Source organism: Mus musculus, chromosome 7 (genome assembly GCF_000001635.26).
Source record: "Mus musculus strain C57BL/6J chromosome 7, GRCm38.p6 C57BL/6J".
In the NCBI taxonomy this organism is placed as follows: domain Eukaryota; kingdom Metazoa; phylum Chordata; class Mammalia; order Rodentia; family Muridae; genus Mus; species Mus musculus.
In genome coordinates, this window is record NC_000073.6 from 92,856,481 (window position 1) to 92,875,087 (window position 18,607).

At 40.1% G+C, this 18,607-nt stretch overlaps 1 protein-coding gene across 4 annotated transcripts; it reads right to left on the minus strand.

The window, feature by feature from the left end:
- Positions 1–1,044: 1,044 nt before the first annotated feature.
- Ddias (DNA damage-induced apoptosis suppressor) lies at positions 1,045–18,437 on the minus strand. Of its 4 annotated transcripts, XM_030243024.1 has the most exons (8): positions 18,343–18,437; positions 17,661–18,249; positions 16,282–16,364; positions 11,632–11,718; positions 10,091–10,219; positions 5,845–6,006; positions 4,920–5,037; positions 1,045–3,832 (listed from the first exon to the last, which is right to left on the minus strand). In XM_030243024.1, exons 5-8 carry the CDS (start codon positions 10,201–10,203, stop codon positions 1,526–1,528), a joined length of 2,700 nt encoding a protein of 899 aa, XP_030098884.1. In that variant the 5' UTR covers positions 10,204–10,219; positions 11,632–11,718; positions 16,282–16,364; positions 17,661–18,249; positions 18,343–18,437; the 3' UTR covers positions 1,045–1,525. The 4 variants fall into 4 exon arrangements, with proteins under 4 accessions (XP_030098884.1, NP_001074464.1, NP_001355634.1 ...); NM_001080995.2 differs by lacking the exon at positions 18,343–18,437 and having other exon boundaries at positions 1,046–3,832; positions 11,632–11,710; positions 17,661–17,767; NM_001368705.1 differs by lacking the exon at positions 18,343–18,437 and having other exon boundaries at positions 1,046–3,832; positions 17,661–17,767.
- Between the last annotated feature and the right edge of the window lie 170 nt (positions 18,438–18,607).

Consider the following 18,607-nt stretch of genomic DNA (forward strand, 5'->3'; position numbering starts at 1 on the left):
AATTTGTATAGAATTTCCAACCATCTCTGAAATGATCCTAAAAATACCTGTCAGTTTATACTACACATTTATGCAAAGCAGCATTCTCATCATTAACAATTCTAAGATCAGAATATTAATTGTGAAAAACACTGAAAATGCTTAGTACTGTAGTAAAAATTAGGTTTTAATCTTCATGTAAAAGACATACATTTGTACCACTGCACTTCCTGTATAGTACTGACAGGCTGGTATCTGTCTTATCCATCAGACCCAAACACTTTAGGATTAATTACCTTTTAGCTAGCCTTATGTTACAACCTAAGCCTAGCAGTTGTGACCCCCACCCCCCACCCCCTTTTCTAAGACAGGTTTCTCTGTGTAGCTCTGGCTGTCCTGGATCTTGCTCTGTAAAACCAGGCTGCCCTTGAACTCAGAGATCCACCTGTGTCTGCCTCCTGAGTGCTGGGATTAAAGCCTCAAACCACCCCCACCCCACCCCCCACCCCACCCCCCGTGGCTGAGCGGCTATGTTCTTACTTAAAGGTATTTTGGTTTATGTGGAAGCCCATGCTCCATGCTCCTGAGGACTGTAAAGGACAGGAAGCTGCTTCTGTAGTGGCAGCAATGACTGCAGACTCAGTTGAGGAGGAGGAACATAAGGAGGCTTGGGTGAAAAACCACCCCATCCACCTACCCAAAAAACAGTAGCAGCTTAGACAGGAAACCATGGAAGAGTTCTCTTAAAAACTGTGATAAAGACGCTGAAGAGGAGCTCTCCGCAACTGAGGGCTTCTGACAGGGGTGTGAGCGGGGAAAGACCACGTTTGCCTTAAGTGGAAGATGACTGGGAGTGTAGACCATGCTTCAGTGACTATATAGGCAACACAAACTGGACTTGTATCTTTTTTTTCCTTCTTTTTTTGGGGGGAAAGGCCGGGGGCTGGGGGGGAAGGTGTTAGGTCACAAAGGTAGCAGGCAGACCTGAAAGGACTGGAAAGTGAGTGTGATCTGGGTATAAGGTGTGAAATTTTCAAATAGTAAAAAATTATAACAAAAAAGATATTTTGGATTATAAAGACTTTACTTCTGGATGTCTATATTTTAACAAATACTTTTAAATACAAAATCAACATATTTATACAGTCAATGTAAAGAGAAGTGCTCAGTTATCTTAATCACAGTATTCTGGAGAAAAAAAGAAAGCCATGGTGGAAACCTTGAAAGATCCAACAGCATTCAGTACAGTCCACTCCTATTAACGACTTCCTGTAAGTCTTCAAAACATAAAGACTGCTCTCTGTATCAGTGAAAGCAAACATTTCCAAACAGATCTGCCATCACTTAAAATTTCTGGGAACTGGGTTCATGTGACTTTATATGAAAATACCTTCAGTTACTAAGTGCTTTTTGTATCAGACACTAAAAGTATTATTCTGAAAAGCCATCCCCAACTGGGCTTTTCCTATTTTCAGCCTCATCATTTATAGTCATGCTTTGAGCACTTTTGGTTTTGCAACTATAGGTATAGTCTTTAACTTCTTAATTAAATGTTGGTTTTATGTGTGACTTTTATCAGTTTCTTCCTTGGTAACTCTTTTGGGTCAGGGGAATAATGGAGATCAAGGCATTTTCTTAAACCCATGACTCTGAATCCAAGAATATCTGAAATAAATACTTTCTTGGTGGTAGGGGGGACCCATTCATCCACATCATTTTCAAGGCTCTCAGCAGCAGGGCAGTGGTTGAAAACATTTGCTTGTGTCAAACTAGACACAAAAGGACTTTCGGGTTTCTGCCGAAATGCTTTTACATTCTTTGAGCAGGCTGAGGTGGCTTCATACTGGCCAGTTAGAGGAGAATTTTTTCTGTTTTTATAATTAGCATTAGGATTTGAATATATGGAAGGCAGTATTTTGGAAGCACCATTTAAGCCATGAATTCTTTGGTGGAAGCCTGCAACTGGAGTTGACTGTGAACATGGAACAAAGTCTTGGCTTTCTTCAAAATCACATTCTGAGTCTGACTGAGACCTTGGTCTTGAATACCTTGAGGGTGATATGCTTTGCAAGGATAATTTTTGTGAAGGCTGGCCACGGTTCTCATTTATAGGATAATTTTCTGTGCAAGGTACTTCCAGTGGTAACAAGTTATCCTGTGGTATTTTGGTAATTTCTGTTCCAATGTCCTTATCGTTAGCAATATAATCAAAAAGATCAGCAGAAGCATTGTAACTACCTTCATGATCACCAGAAGAACTTGGTGTTAAGTTATTATTGCTAGGCCTGCAAGGCATCTCTTTCGATGTATTTATACTTTCTGGGCTACTGCAAAGGGTCTCTAAAGGATATGTGAGTTTTCTGCATATTGTGAAATTGTCATCTTCCTTTTTTGGCCATCTATGCTTATTTTCTAATTTGTGAAGATCAGAAGCATCGCTGTATTTTTTAGAACAGTTTTGTATTGCCAATTTTCCTTTTGTTCCTGAATGTAATTTTTGTCCACATCCAGTAAAATATCTGCTCCTGAGATCAGAACAGTCACTTATTGAGGTACTGGGCCTGCATGAAATTTCATTCTTTTGTTGCAAGACCCCACTAGTCCTCTTTTGGGTAATGAAGGCTTCCCTATCTTTTGAAGATGTAAACAGTGCTGATGAGCAAGTATCTGGTAGAAAATCCTCAGAGATATCACTTCTACTACCGGCTATGGAGACAGCCGCTTCTGTCTTGTCTGCTTTCGATTCTTTCTGAATGTGAGGACTTGCATTAGACTTACAGTTGGAAAAGAGGGCCTCTTTCCCAGAGTCTTCTTTCATCATTGCTTGTGATGATCTTAAGCTGAAAGATGATGTATTTAAGGGTCTAGTATTTTTCCATGGAGTCAGTGATAATCTGCTGTAGTTTTTGTGACATTTATCAATGCTTTTATCCATACCCTGTTTTCTGTTCTTAGCATCTATCTCAGTTACAGCAACCTCACTTTCAACAACTGCTAGAAACTTGTTCAGACTTTCAGAGAGTGGTAGATCATCCCAAATCAAGGAGTCAGAGTTCTGGGAAGGATTCGCTGTTTCTTCGGGTTTCAGTGATGACAATGAAAATGCAGAAGACCTCTGTTGAAGGATGGGGGTAGTATTTACTTCATAATGCTGGTAACATGCGATATCATACTGGGAATAATCATCTTTTCCTGCTTTACTATAGCATTCTAAATTATGTTCCTCGAAGGGTTCTTGCATTTGTGAAGGGAAAAAATGAGAGTCAGACAATCTACTTTCATGGCAACTGTTGCAAACTGGACTCGGTAAGCCTAATTCTTCACCCAACTTTCCTGTTGTATTATTCTTGTCCATACAAGAATGAAGGCTCCATAAACTCTGAAGGGAATCATGGCAGTTCTTAGAACTAGTGACCTCGGAAACGGAGATGCAGTGTCTGTTTTGGTTAGGAGTACCACTGGCCATGATTTGTTTTGATGCTGGAAAGTCATCACTAGATGTTACTTGTGAGTCAGAAGAAGTCAGTTCAAGAGATGGCTCCCAGAATCTGAAAAAATCCTCTCCGACACTAGACTCTGAAAACCAGGATGTATTCCCAGAGCCCTGTATGTTGTTAAGATCACTGTCTGAGTCATCTGAAGTGAGTGACTGGCTGCTATGTTCCTGGGAGCCACAGTGAGGTTTCTTGTGTAAAAGCGGATGCAAATAGGCAATGACTGTAAATCCTTTAACATGTGGGCTAGGCAGAATAATCTGGGAAGCTACAAGTGTCCTGACTTCTCCTCTGAGCTTACAGCAAGGCTGCTGAAAGTTACTGGAATCTGAATCATGTCCACATACATCTCCAAAATTCTATAAAAGAAGCAAATGAATTTAAATGAAAACAAAGTAACTTTCTCTTAGCTCAAGGAGGAAATGGGAATTTAAAGATTAAGAAAGAGTAGCATATATCAAAACTATGAACTTAGGCAGAGACTTCAAATCCTTCTTTCAAAGTTACTAGGAACATTGGGGTCCTAGATATGTTTCCTAACTCCTCCATACCTTATTTGTCTCATTTATGAAATAAAGATTATTTGATTAACAATAATACAATCACACAAAACTTAGCAAACAGTAGTCATTCTGTTATAAATGATGGTACTAGTATATTTGTAAAAGAAAGCACAGAAAAGGGGAACTAAATTATGTAATATTTCAACAAAGTAAAGTTCCTTAGCTCTTGGTTTATCTTTGTCTTTGGGTTTTCCTTAGTGCTCATTTGGTAGTGCTATATTTACACCCCGTTTAGAGTATAATCTAATTTCCACTTGAACTTTTTAGTTTAGATCAGTTTGTTACTACTCCTTCAGAGTTAGTACATTTTAAAACTTTCTAATGTTATGTATTTAATTTAAGAACATTCTTCTGAATTTATTCTTTTTGACAGGCCCTTATTATGTAGCCCCGACTGGCCTAGAATTTGCTCTGTGGATTAGGCTGGCCTTGAACTTAGATCCAACCAGCTTTGCCTCCGGAGTGCTGGGAGTAAAAATGTGCATCACCACAGCAGGCTTTAATCTATTTTTAATGTTTTTAAACAACTTCAGATATTCACCTTTAAGGTTGTTTCTATCCTTTTATAGAAGACACAGATATTAGATAATTTGTATAGAATTTAGAGTAAAATAAAGTAATAATCTAAAATGAAATATCTAATAGTTTTTCTAATTCATAATAAATTCCCCCTTTTAAAGCTCTGAAAGCACTGAATTAAACTTCTTTGGCTTTTGAAATAGGGAGTTATAACCTGTAATGTTTAAATAGATCACATGTAAACTATTTTTACAGTTTTAAGTGCTTCTATAGGCTTTACTCTCTATGTAACATCTAAAAACAACGTAGGAAATTACAATCATTTCAGTACATAGGACATTCAAAAGAAAGATGCTTCAATTACCGTTACTCCAAATACAAAGCTTTGTCCAACAAAACACTTTTCTACTGCTGTGGTCAGTAGGCTCTGAGTTCTACCACTGTCCAGGGTTTCTAGGTTTTTAATAGAATCTTCAAGGTACCTTTGAAAGAAAATAAAGTGGTAAGCTTTGAAATTTTACCTTGCAGTAAAATCAGAAGACACCGCTATTTTCAAATATGTCATGAACCTTGTTAGTTACATGCAGAGAAAAAAAATAAAAGTATGACCATTGCAATTTGTTCCTACCAGGTTCCTGCAGCACAAAGGGAGAAAAATATTTAAGCCTCCTAAACCCAGTGCATCAAATGTGAACAGATGCCTGCAAAGTCTGGGGAGGAAGCTTAGTGTGGACGAGCACATGGGAAGTTTGCCTTTAGTCCCCCACGACCCCCCAAAGTAGATGCTTACTTATTTAATCTTCAGAGCCCACAATTATACTAAGGGAAAGTAAAAGCAACTGTGGTGGGAGTGGTCTTTGTGGTCCTTCCGCTGTCCCTTTCCTGCAGTTTGCCCTAATGTCCTAATGTCCAATGATATGAGCGAACAGTTCTTCTGGAAAATGAGCAGGTGAAGAGGGAAGAAGGTTGACAGTGAGAAACTATTTCAGTTGTCTGGATTCTTCAAGTGTCAAGGCTGTGATGAGGTCACACTAAGGGATGAATCTGCAGTGTCCCACCTGGATGAGAGTGTTTCATGTTTGAATTGCAGAATAGTTACTTCCAACTTAAAACGTGATTATATATTTTTGATTAAACTTTCTTTCCCAGTAGATATCTTTTAAGGAAACTGATGGCCTGAGATAAAGGGTTTCTTTTTAGTAAATGACAAATACCCTCAATACTTGTATTTTACTATTAGCATGATGGACAAGCAGTCAGGTTAAAAAAACACTTTTAAAGATTCTTACCTGTGTAAACCAGTGGCCGTAAGTCCAAAAAATGTATCTAAGCAGCTCCCAAATACAGTAATGAAAAATAGTTTGCTGGATTCTGCCACTTTCAAGGACAGTTTGTATCTGTAATTGGTACTTCCAGTGTCACCAGAAGAGCCACATTTGGGACAAGTAAACCTAGACAGTGGGAGAGAAAGCATAGAGTTGTCCAAATTTACAACAGTTTGTAAAAATATTCCTAGTTAAGTTCAATTCGTCAATTCTTTATAACTAACACTCTTCTTTCTCCCTCCTGAGATAGGGCGTTGTTTGCCATGCACGAAACCCACTATTACGGAGCCAGGGTCAGCTTGGAACTCTTGAGGTCCTTCACCCGCTCCCCCCAGGAGGATGGGGTACAGTCACGCACTACTAGACCTAGGTTAATGAACTTATTTACAGACTTACGTAATACCCAACTGGAAGAAACATACCAAACTGCTAAGAAGCGATGGGAAACAGTATAACAGAAGAATAACCTTGAAATAGTTGAACACCAAGAATTGATTTATATTTTTCTTAAAGTCGTGAAAAGAATTAAGTTTTGAAAAGATTTATTTTGCACTATGTGCATGTGCCTGTACCTGTATTGGGCATGTGAATACAGGTGCCCCTTGAAAGCAGAGGTATCAGATGTCCTGGGGCCAGAGTTATGACCTCTCCAACTCCCAAAAGTTACTCTAATTAATCAGGATATGTTAAGAATATTGGATGATAAAAAACTAGACTTCAAAAGCATATAATAAAACTTGTTTTCAAGATAACATCCAATTATAGCCAAAGGGTAGTTTAAAATACACATCAGGTGTAAATCTAATTTTTATACTGCTTGGTCTTGGAATCGTTACTAATGTCTAAAATCTTGAGGACCTTGCATGTAAAATCCAATACAGAGGTAAGTCAAAAATAGACAAAAAATTAAGTGAACACTAATGTGTTTGTCTCCCTCTTATTGCTGTAATTATTATAACTTCTACTTATTTGTATGCTAGGCTTCTTCACCACTGAGCTATAGGCCTAGGTGGTATTTTCCTACTTTAGTTTGCAACATCTTATAATTGTTACCTTTATTTTTTATGTTCTAGAACACTGGCCCTTTAAACACATGGTAATTGGAGTTATGAGGTGTACCCCCAGCTCTATTGTCTGGCCCACAGCTCTGCCTGCCTTCTTGAGGACTGCCAGGCCGCAGAAACATCTTCCTTGCCAATCCTATGGCTGTGGATGCTGTCCCCTGAGCTCTATCCTCCTGCCATCAGCTTTGCCTGCCTCCCAGGAGTATTGCTGGCAAGAGGAACATCTAGTCAACACCAGGGACAACCAGATGGCTAATGACCATTCGAAAAACACAAGCCAGGGCAATGTGGCACCACCAGAGCCCAGCTTTCTTACTACAAACCCTGGATATCCATACAGAGCCAAAACACAAGAAAATGACTTAAATCCAATCTTATAAAGATGATAGAGGCCTTTAAAGAGGAAATGAATAAATCCCTTAAAGAAATACAAGAAAATACAATCACACAGGTTAAGCAATGAATGAAACTGTCCAAGACCTGAAAATGGTAATGGTAGCAATAAAGAAAACACAAACTGAGGGAATCCTAGAGATGGAAAACCTAGGGAAGAGAACTACAGACACAACCCTCACCAATCGAACACAAGAGATCGAAGAGAATCTCAGGCATAGAATATTCAATTGAGGAAATTAATACATCAGCCAAAGAAAATGTTAAATCTAAAAATTTCATGACACAAAACATCCAAGAAATCTGAGATACTAGGAAAGATCACATGTAAAGAGAACAGGACCAGAAGAAGACTCGAGTTCCAAGGCTCAGAAAATATTTGTAACATAATCATATAATATTCCCAACCTAAAGAAAAATGCCTAGAATCAGACAAGAAGCTTACAGAACATCAAATAGATTGGACCAGAGAAAACACTTCTCCTGCCACATAGCAATTCAAACACTAACTGTACAAACAAAGAAAGATATTAAAAGCTGCAAGGGGAAAAAGCCAAGTAATACATAAAGGCAGACCCATCAGAATTACACCTGATTTCCCAACAGAGACTCTAAAAGCCAGAGGGCTTGGGCAGATGTCTTCAAGCCTCTAAGAGACCACAGATGTCAGCCTAGATTACTATACCCAAAAAATCTTTTAAACAATATCTATCCACAAATCCAGCCATACGAAGATACTAGAAGGAAATCTCTAGCCTAATGACACCTAAGAAAACAGAGGAAATAAATAACTCTATACCAGCAAAACCACACACCATCATTCTGCTGCATACAAGAAACACACCTCAGATAGACATTACCTCAGAGTAAAAGGCTGGGAAAAGGTTTTCCAAGCAAATGGACCTATCAAGCAAACTGGAGTGACCATTCTAATATGTAATAAAATAGTCTTTCAACCAAAATTAATCAAAAGAGATAGAAAAAGACACTTCATACTCAAAGGAAAAACTTCATACTCATCCACCAAGATGATGTCTGAATTTTGAACATCTATAACCCAAGGGCAAGGGCATCCACATTTGTAAAAGAAACATTACTAAAGGTTAAATCACACATGGAATCTCACACCTTAATAGTGAAAGACTTCAACATTCTACTTTTATCAATGGGCAGGTTATCCAGACAGAAAATAAACAGAAAAATGATACTCTAGCTCACTTGGAATATAGCAAGGTTTAAAGAATATTTTACATCTGCATATTACATCTATGTTACTGATATTACACAAATGTTCTGTGTATGTTATGTATATTAACCTCCCTGATCCAAATAAAAATTCCAAGAGGTAGATATTTTTGGTCCAGTTTTAGGTTCAAATTATGTAAGTGATTTGGGCATGCTTACATAGCTATACCTGAGATGGTTGTGGCTATGATGGCCAATGTTTATATTCTCCCTACTTGAGATGCTTAGATAGAAGGACTGCTACAAGTCTGAGGTTACCTTGGGATATACGGTGTCAGGCCAACCTAGGTCACTGAGTAAGACCTTATCTTACTTAATCTCTCACCATCCAAACAAAAGGGGTCAGGGGTCATATCAAACTCAAGCATTCTGGCTCCACTGAATAATGTTACCCATCATGACTTACTAAAAGAGGAAAAGTATACTTTTAAAAGATTTTCAGCAAAAATGGGTGCCATTTTAGAAGTCCTCATATATGTCATGTATTGTACTAGATTTCTGTATGTTTTTTCTATATAGTTATTCCATACTGTAGATATTATTATTCAACCTTACAAATATGTAATTATACTCACAGAATCTATAGCTCTTGCCCAGTGTCATACCATTAGTAGATGTTAGCAACTTAACTTTACTCTTATACAGCATGAACTCAAGACTTCCATAGTGTTTTTAAGAAAGGCTCCTGACTACTCCCTATGCCCCATTCAATTCTATCTGGACAAATAAATGACTAGTGAAAATTAATAGCTCACTACTTTTATTTAAATATTATTAGGCATTACTACCATCTTAATCTTATGTCCAGACACAAAGTTAACAAAGAACTCCAAACCTAACTTTTCACTTTTACTCTACAAAGATAGGTGGTATATATATGTTTTGTGTGTGTGTGTATTTGGCTCTCAATTGTATTTGGCTACAATGATTTTATCACGGTACAACAGATTACTAGAATTTGAACATATCTGATGTAAAATTCTGAATTTCAGAGTACTTGCAAAAGTTTCAGGAGCACTGACATGACTTAAAACGCTGTAGGCTTTGAAACCAGGGTTACCATACCAGAGCTGCAAATTCCAGAACAGCCTGAAATGCAGACAACCATTCACTAATGAACAAACATACATTCATTCTGCAGCATTTTTATTTCACGTTTAGATCTGGGATATTCAATAACCAACAAAGTCTATGCAAATATTCTTAAATCTCAAAGTTCTGGAGTTTGAAACATGTCTGGTTCCAAGCATTTTGTATATGTACTAATAAGCACGGTGACAGTGACTAAGTTTATACACACACACACACACACACACACACACACACACACACAAATACTCTTAAAACTTTCCTCTAGAAATTAAATTACTCCTCAATTCTATTCTAAGACTAACAGAAGACCCAACCTTGAAATTTTCCAAGAGAATCTGATATTCTGGTCTGGAGAATTTAGTGTGCATTTGCTCTGAGTCACAGAAAGTGTCTACTTAAACAATTTGTACTTTTACCTTTTGGACTCAAGGATTATCTTAGAGAAGCACCTTTGACATGATGGATATATAAAATTCCAATTCTGGACAGCAAGTACTGAGGCAAAAAGGAATTTCCGTCTTTTATTCATGTGTCTATACTTTGTCCTACAAGAGAAAACAAGCATGAGGTTCAATGCAAATGTTAAATCACACATGACTAGCATTCTCCCACGCCTCCTAGTGGACATTTTTAGTGTTTAAAAGATCATCAACTTCTCCTAACCTACAGCTGGAAGTTCATATTTCTGAATATAATTCTTATGAAAAGCAATCAGTCAATATTATCTTTTGTTTTGTTATCAGTGAAGGCAGTGTCAGAATACTGGCTTTTCTTTTCTGTACTGGGGATTAAATCAGGACACACACATGGTAATCAAGTACTGAAAAACCGAATGTTTATTTCTGAGCAACCAGTCTGTTCTAGTAATTTAGTAGAGAAATCACTTAGCTTGTTCCCATCCTTTTACAAAAGATACAGAAGTTGTGGTTACAATTTTAATGGGAAGGATTTTCCATGAACCAATTTCTTTCTTCCTCCCCGCTGTGATTTTGGGAGTTCTCCAAATTTTTTGTCCAGGTTGGCCTTGAACTCATGGGATCCTGAGGAGCTTAAAGTATTTGGGACAGTAACTGAAAACTGCTTTAGTAGATTTCACTGAGTAGAGTTTTACAGTTTGAAGAGAGAAAGAAGACATTTAGCAAATAAGAACGCTACCTAGTCTAAGAGGTCAGGGTGTTTTCTGTTGTTTTTGTTTGTTTTACAATCCTTGTTTATATAAGCATGTCAAAGATATAAAAGCAATACTCTTTATAATTTCATTTTTAATTCTTTAAATTGTACATTGACTTACCATTTTCCCCTCAACGATTAACTTATACACAGCATAAAATAAATGCTTTCAAAAAGAAGTTTATGTTTTTTCAGAGAGTTATATCAATTTGGAAAAATGTCTGATCTGTTTCTGAGACTGGAATCAGTAAATTCGGACAGAGTAAAATTCAGTTAGGCATAGCTTTTCAAGGATCATTAACAGAAATGTGTTAGCTGTAAAAGATTTCTACAAATCCCGTGTCAACACATACAGCAGAAGCCTGCCTGGTCATGTCTTAGTAGAGACAGTTGAGGCCCCGGGGAGTGTGAAGGGGTGGGGACATCCTCTTGGATTGGGGGCTGGGGTGGGTGGTGGGGGAGTAGGTGGGAATGGGATGAGGAACTGTGGGAGGGTGGACCAGGAAGGAGGTAACAACTGAAGTGAAAAAAAAAATTCCTGTGTCAAGACATAGTATTTCCACGAAAATAAGATTTTTCCCATCGCTTTTTCTAGTGATGTCTGGCTAGGTATATAAGCTACACTTAAGGGTAGATCCCATACCCAGCAATAGATAGTTAACACAACATGAAGTCAGTATTTTTGTCTCATATTGGTTTGTAAACCCTACACTAGAAGTCATAACATATAAACAAAGGGCCTCTGTACCCCTGTATATGCTTTCTTAGCCTCTGAGTTCACATGTACCTTGTGACTTGACCTTGTTGATTAGTCCTCCATCCCCTCTGCCTCTCACATTCTTTCTGCTTCCTCTTCCACCAGGTTCCTTGAGCCCTGCGGGGAGGGATTTGATGGCAACATCTGGCTGAGTATGGCTGAGTGTTCCTAGGTTTCTCATTCCCTGCATACCTATCTGGCTGTGGGGTTCTCTTCCCATCAGATACAGGAGGAAGCTTCTCTGGGGATAGTTGAACAAGGTACTGATCAGACAGTAGCAGAATGGCAACAGGAGTCATTTACTAGCTGTTGTTATTATCATTATTTAGAACAGTAGTATTTGGTTTTAGCCTAGGCCTCTGGGCTTGTTTGTTTTCTAAAGAGAGAAAAAGGTATGTTGGATGGGTGGAGAACACGGAAAAATCTGGGAGATGGAGGAGGGGAAACCATGATCAGACTACACTGTAAGAAAAAAAGTTTTCAATTAAAAAAAGTTCCCATCAAGGCTTAAAAATGAAAACTTGTTAATAGATATAAGTTAAACATATAGACCACCTATCTATATTCAGAAAGGGAGTATAGAAAACGCTAATCCAAGGCTCACGCCTTTAATCCCAACACTTGGGAGGCAGAGGCAGGCGAATTTCTGAGTTCGAGGCCAGCTTGGTTTATGCAGAGAAAGCCTGTCTTGGAAAAAAAAAAAGAAAGAAAGAAAACCCTAATCCTTTATTATTGTTTTGAGACCTTAGGTATACATGATTAAGTTACAAAGTTTTGCCAAACACATCCATATATTCTTAGACTTGCTTGCCACCTAGGAAAATGAAGTAGTTTAAAATATAATTTATAAGGAAAAGGGGTCCACCAAAAACCCATCATTCGTGCTAACAGCTCAGATTCAAGTCTTGTCTTGGCAACCATGTTGATGAGACTTCATGGAGGAAGCCTCTGATAGTTCAGCCATGTGGGTGCTAGGAACTGAACATGCATCCTCAGGAAAAGCAGTCAGCGCTCTAAACCACTGAGCCATTTCTCCAGACCCCTTTTCTCATTTGATTGCCTTTCCTTGGTATTTATGTCCTAGTAATTTACGGGAGCACAGGAAGGGATTGCTTCTTGCTTCTGCCTTACTAAATGCTTCACATTTGTTTGCTCCTTTCCACCGATTCCATATTTCTAATGTATAGCTCAGAACTGTCGATCCCAGCACTAGGGTTGCACACACGCATACAGCCATGCCCAGATTTTACTTAGCTGCTGTAGCTCTGCAGGTCCTCAGGCCTATACAACAAGCAGTGATACCCACTGAGCTGTCTCCCACGCCCACTAGGTTAGGTTGAACATTGTCATTATATTGTGGGCCAATATTTAGGGGGTTCAATACAGAATTCTATATTCTATGTGGACATCCAAAATTACTCTTGATGCACTGTGGGTTGTACCACCTCTTGGCAGGTAGGCCTCTGCTGTTTAAGAAAAGTAGCTGAGCACCAGGGAATGCGGGCACACAGCTTTAATCCAGGCTCTTGGGAGGTAGAGGCAGGTGGATCTCAGTGAGTTCATGACCAGCCTGGTCTACAGAGCAAGTTCTATGAATACTAGGGCTACAAAGAAAAACCTTGTCTTCAAACCAGAGGAAAGAACACAATACCACCACCACCACCACCACCACCACCACCACCACACACACACACACACACACACACACACACACACACCCCAAAATAAGGAAAAGAGAAGTATGAGTCTGAAGCCAAATAGTAAGCAGTGTTCCTCCATAGTCTCTATTTTAGTTCCTGCTTCTAGGTTCCTGCCTTAGCCTCCCTCTGTAATGAACAAGCCAAATAAACCTTTTCCTCTCCTCATCAAAAGATTATTTATAAATTTTATTACATAGATACTTAAGATGGGTTGATTTATAATTTAACTGAGACGCTGTGTTGTACATATGTTTTCCCTTCAAGTACTAGGGACTGAACCCTGGACCTCATCCTTACTAGGCAAGCATTTTACCACTGAGCTACAGTTTCAACCTTTTGAGATGTCTTCTAAGTTTCCCAAGGCTGGGCTGGAATTTGTGACCCTCCTAACTCAGCTTCCAAGTAGGTGGAATTACAGATCTGATTATATATATATATATCACCAATACAAGAAAAACTTAATATAAGCATGGTATTTTGGAATTAATTTTTAAATTAATAATAGCAATAACGAATTGCTACATTTTAAGATTGGTTGTTGTCTTTTATTTAAGGGTTTATTGCCCTCTAGTGGTTCAAGTCTGTATGTTAAAAAACAAAACAAAACACTGTAACTTACAGGTAAGTTACTTAAGAACCGAAATGAAAGAGGTCAGTTTATTATTTTTAATTGGTGTTTTACCTGGCTAACCTACATGGTAAAAAGACACTTCGTTCATTGAATGAAGGACAATAATATAGTAATCAGTCAGGAGTTTGTTCTTCTCTGTCTAATCATGCTTCCTTCATGATAAATGTAATATATATACATACATACACACACACACACACACACACACATATATACACACACACACTCACACATATATATATACACACACACATATACACACACTCAGATACATACACACATGGAATGGAGTGATTGTGTGTTTGACAGCTAAAAGTACCAGATCTGAGTAAGTACTAAAATTGGGAAAACATTATAGACCTGAGAACAACTTCACATTTGGCCTGCCTTGTAATTTTTGATTCTTTTTGTTTTGTTGGGAAGGATGATGGTATAGTATTATTGGCCAACAAAACGTGTTCCAACTTGATAAGCTCAATATATCTACATACTGTAATATATTACAGAGCTGCTAAATGGCAACTGTCGCTGTATATGAGTCAATGACAGGAAGACACAGTTCTGTCCTAGTCACTAGATTTATGTTCTAGTATAAGAGCTGACGTAACTGTAAACAGAAAGGTACTTAGTGATGGGCTATAGGGTCAATCAATGAATAAGTAGAGCATCATCTTCTCTCTGTCATTGAGGGCATTGAGGCAGGAAAGAAAGGAAAAACTGTGGGGACATGAGAAGGTGAAGAAGCCCCTCACCTTGGGATCTAGTTTGCCTTTTTTACTGAGTTCAGAAACTCCAAAGCAACTGATAAACCTAAGTTGACTATGTAAATATATGTTCTACAGACTTACTTCGAGCTAGGATTTTAGAGTTTTATCACGATTGCACCTTTTTTACACCCCCAAATCTAAGCAGTGCACCTCATAAGACCACCTTACAGTTGGAATTACAAAAGCCTCATAAATTACTTCCTTGGGCTAATGTAAATCAGCCACAGGGTCATGCAGAGCAAGACGCTGTAAACAGATCTCAACATCTCACGAAGCCCACACCATGTCTTGGAATTGTAGTTCTTTCCTTTTCCTAGATGACTCTATCTAAATACTTAGTAATCAACTTTGCTCAGTCTTTTCTTGAGGCATAGTCAAGGATCAGGGCTACCTGATGGAGGTCCCTAAGAAAGAGCTCTCAGGCTGCTGGGGGATATGCACGAAAGGCAGAAACAACATTGACAGCAGAGGGGAAATATTGTAGAACACTCCTGTTGAAACGTTAACTAGGAAAGCGTTGGCACACACAACAGCTTTTCCATGTTTGGTATCATTTCTGGGGTATTTCTGACAGACATGGAGAAGGGAGCATTTGAGGTAAAACAATAACAGACAAGCCAGGAAGTTAGTTGTGGTTCAGGCTGATAACGTGTTCTAGTCATCAATGTGTATCTATGAAACAATGCAAAGACTTCCATAATGTCACTTCTTACAGGAGAGTCAACTGTATTTAGAAGTCTCACAAATTCAAAGTTTAATAAGTAACAAAAATTGAATCCTGTTAAGTCCTTCTTGTCACAAAATCCTCTCAATTTTAGTAAGTCATACTATTTCTAACTAGCCATATGGCCAGATACCTAAAACTCTCCCTCCACACGCCATGTCATATCCAACATTTTTATCCCCCCATCCCCTCCCTTTTTTGAGATATCATCTTTCTATATAAAGTTCTGACTATCTTAGAACTCACTGTATGGGATGGTCTTGAACTCAGAGATCCACCTGCCTCTGCTTCCTGCCCAGCTTACTCCTTTTTAATATTTATTCTTCTAGAATTTCATACAATATATTTTATATTTCCCCCTCCCCATCTTCCTATGCACCCAACTTCCAGTTCTTTCTCAAAAATAAAAAAAAACAAAGCTGGAAATAGTGGTCTAAGCCTTTAATTCCACACTCAGGAGGCAGAGGCAGGATGATCTCTGTGAGTTTGAGGCCAGCCAAGGATACATAAAGAGACCCTGTCTCAAAAACCACACCAAAGCAACCCCATGGTGGCTAGATAACTGGGACTCCTCCCTCCCCTCCCTCCCTTTCCTAGCCAAGTCACAGTCACCAATTTAGTATCAACTCTTTACAGGGCACTTTCCTGATCCATGGCGATTTCTAGACCCATCTTTTTAAAGGTAAGATTTTCCTCTGTTGCCCTTAGGTCTCTTTGAATCTCAGGCTGGCTTCAAACTAGAGATTCTCATGACTTGGCCTCCCGAGTGCTAAGCTTATTCATACAGGTCTCCATACTCAACTTTGCTATTCGGTTTAATCCTATCCAAAAAAAAGGGGGTGGGGGTGGGGTACTTACCCTAGGACAGCAGTCTCTATTGTTAGTTGAAGTCATCCAAAACCTGGCCCTTCTTGGCATAATGGAGGCACTTAAAATTTTATCTGAGGAGCGAATAAAAAAATGACAGAGTGCTCAGTGATCCCATTTTTTGCAAGGTCAAGAAGCCAGCCTTGACATACCTATAAATCTAGCAATTGGGAAATAGAGGATGATAGAGGGAGTTCAAGGTCAGTTTTGGGTATAGAATCCTGTTATCTTGGAGCCGGGTGTGGTGGCACTCACCTTTAATCCCAGAACTCAGGAGGCAGAGGCAGGCAGATTTCTGAGTTCGAGGCCAGCCTGGTCTACAAAGTGAGTTCCAAGAGAGCCAGGGCTATACAGAAAAACCCTGTCTCAAAAAACAACAACAACAACAACAACAACAAAAAACCAAAACAAACAAAACAAAAAAACAACAAAAAAAAATCCTGTTATCTTAACTCACACACATAAAACATAAAGCAAAACAAACCAGAACGGCTTTACAAACTAAGCAATTACTAACGAGTCAGAACATGCCTTAGGTGTGGTGGGATAAAAAGAAGTTTGGGAGGTTGAGAGGGTGGTGCTTTTGAGGAACACACAAGGTAATCTGGGGTTCGGGATAATTCAGTATGTCATGAACAGAGTGTGTGTGTGATATCCTGGGTTTCACCTCCCACACTGAGAGGGTATATGTGTGTGTGTGTGTGTGTGTGTGTGGGGGGTATGACAGGGTCTAGAACTGAAGTTAGAGAGGCAAGCAAGGCCAAAGAGCTTTTAACCTAAGTTACAGATTTTGAACTTAAAAATATCGGGACAAACAGAAGCTTCTAAAACAAGTGGTGAGTATCTAGGTAAAGAATTTTTCACCCATCTGCCTGGTCTTGGAGGCTACTACTGTCACTGCATGCAGCTGTCACAGGTTAGATTATGGTAGTGGCAGTGTTCAGTGGGGAGTTGGATTTGGATCTCAGGTGTGGGTTCGTGAGAGCAGGGAAAATAGAAACCTTTCAATTTCTGGACTGCGTACATTACTCAGTAAAATACTTTCTCTGGGCAGTCAAAGTCATCTGAAAAAAATAAAACAAACCATCTTTGCCAGCACCTAGCACAGTAACCTGCTGACATAGTTTTATGCCCCCGTTGAAAGTCGAGCCCTTTCCTTTCTGGGTTTTTGGGGATCCGCAGCAACAGTAAAGTGCTGATAAACCTTCGCCAAGGAACATGAAAAGTATTGACTTTCCCGTTTAACCTCGTAGCCGGCGTTTACGGCCAGAAGTCCTGAAATCAATCCATACGGAGTGCAAGGTTACAGCGCCTCGTCAGGAGTCTCTCCACCTAGAGCCCCCCAAGAACTCCTTTTTTCAGCGTCTCACCTGAGGCAAAGGACACAGACAAGCCCGGGCAACCGCTCCGCCCTCCGGCCGCTCGGTCCGCCGCTCTCCAAACGCCAGCAATCGAATCTCCCGCGTCCTCTTCCGCCGGAAGGACCGTCTTGACGGACTTTCAGGAGAGCCAATCAGAAAACGCCCTGCAGGGCGTGTCCCCACCCCACCACCCACCCCCGGGCAAGCGACCCTTCTTGTAAAGCTAGGGGTAGCTGTGGGTTTCGAGGGTCGTTCTTCATCGACTGGTGGAGCGGTAGTTCTCTCGGCGAAGTGCGAGGGAAGCCGGGAAGGCTCGAGGCGTGGGAAGGAGTGGCTTCAGACGGACGCCGAGGGCGTGGGAGCGGATGAAAGTTGGCGCCGCGGGCTGGACAGGAGGGGGCGCTGTTGTAGAGGGAGTCGCCATCGCGGAGCATGGATGGATTACCGAGGCTTAGAGAAGGCTTAGTCTGCGCGCAACACCCAGCGGCCACAGGAGGGACGGGTCGTGCGGGCAATGCGGACGATGGGGGTGACCCGAGAACTGAACACCGGTGGGGCTGCTTAGGCGGGAACAACAGAGGCGAAGAGCCCGAACGGCCTACAAGGAAGGGGGCAGAGCGATCTGTGAACCTCGCTCCATTTCCTGCTACTTGAGGGGCCCAGCATCGAGTCCCTGTACTTGTTTCCTCACCTAAGTAGAGGGGAGAGTCCAACTCCGTCTGGAAGGTTGCTGTTCTGGTTGAGTGTGGGTCACGTGTGTGCCGTCATGCCTGGTGACAATAGACTCACTCTCCCTCCCTCCTCCTCCCGCCCCGTGCCATTATAAGGGATTTGCGGAGAGCTGGGGTGTTACGTGGGACTGAGGTTGCGGGGACAGTGTGATGGTGGCAATAAAGGCGGGGATATGGCATAACCTAGGGTAGCGATAGGGCTTGGGGAGCCATAGATAAGGATGG

Excerpts from the sequence above, each read along its gene's own strand:
- Ddias (XM_030243024.1), bottom strand. The coding sequence starts at position 10,203 with ATGAATAAAAGACGGAAATTCCTTTTTGCCTCAGTACTTGCTGTCCAG. Across the intron at positions 6,007-10,090 it reads ATAATCCTTGAGTCCAAAAG|GTTTACTTGTCCCAAATGTG; the intron begins GTAAAAGTACAA and ends CCCACTGTCTAG. Across the intron at positions 5,038-5,844 it reads ACGGCCACTGGTTTACACAG|GTACCTTGAAGATTCTATTA; the intron begins GTAAGAATCTTT and ends TTTCTTTCAAAG.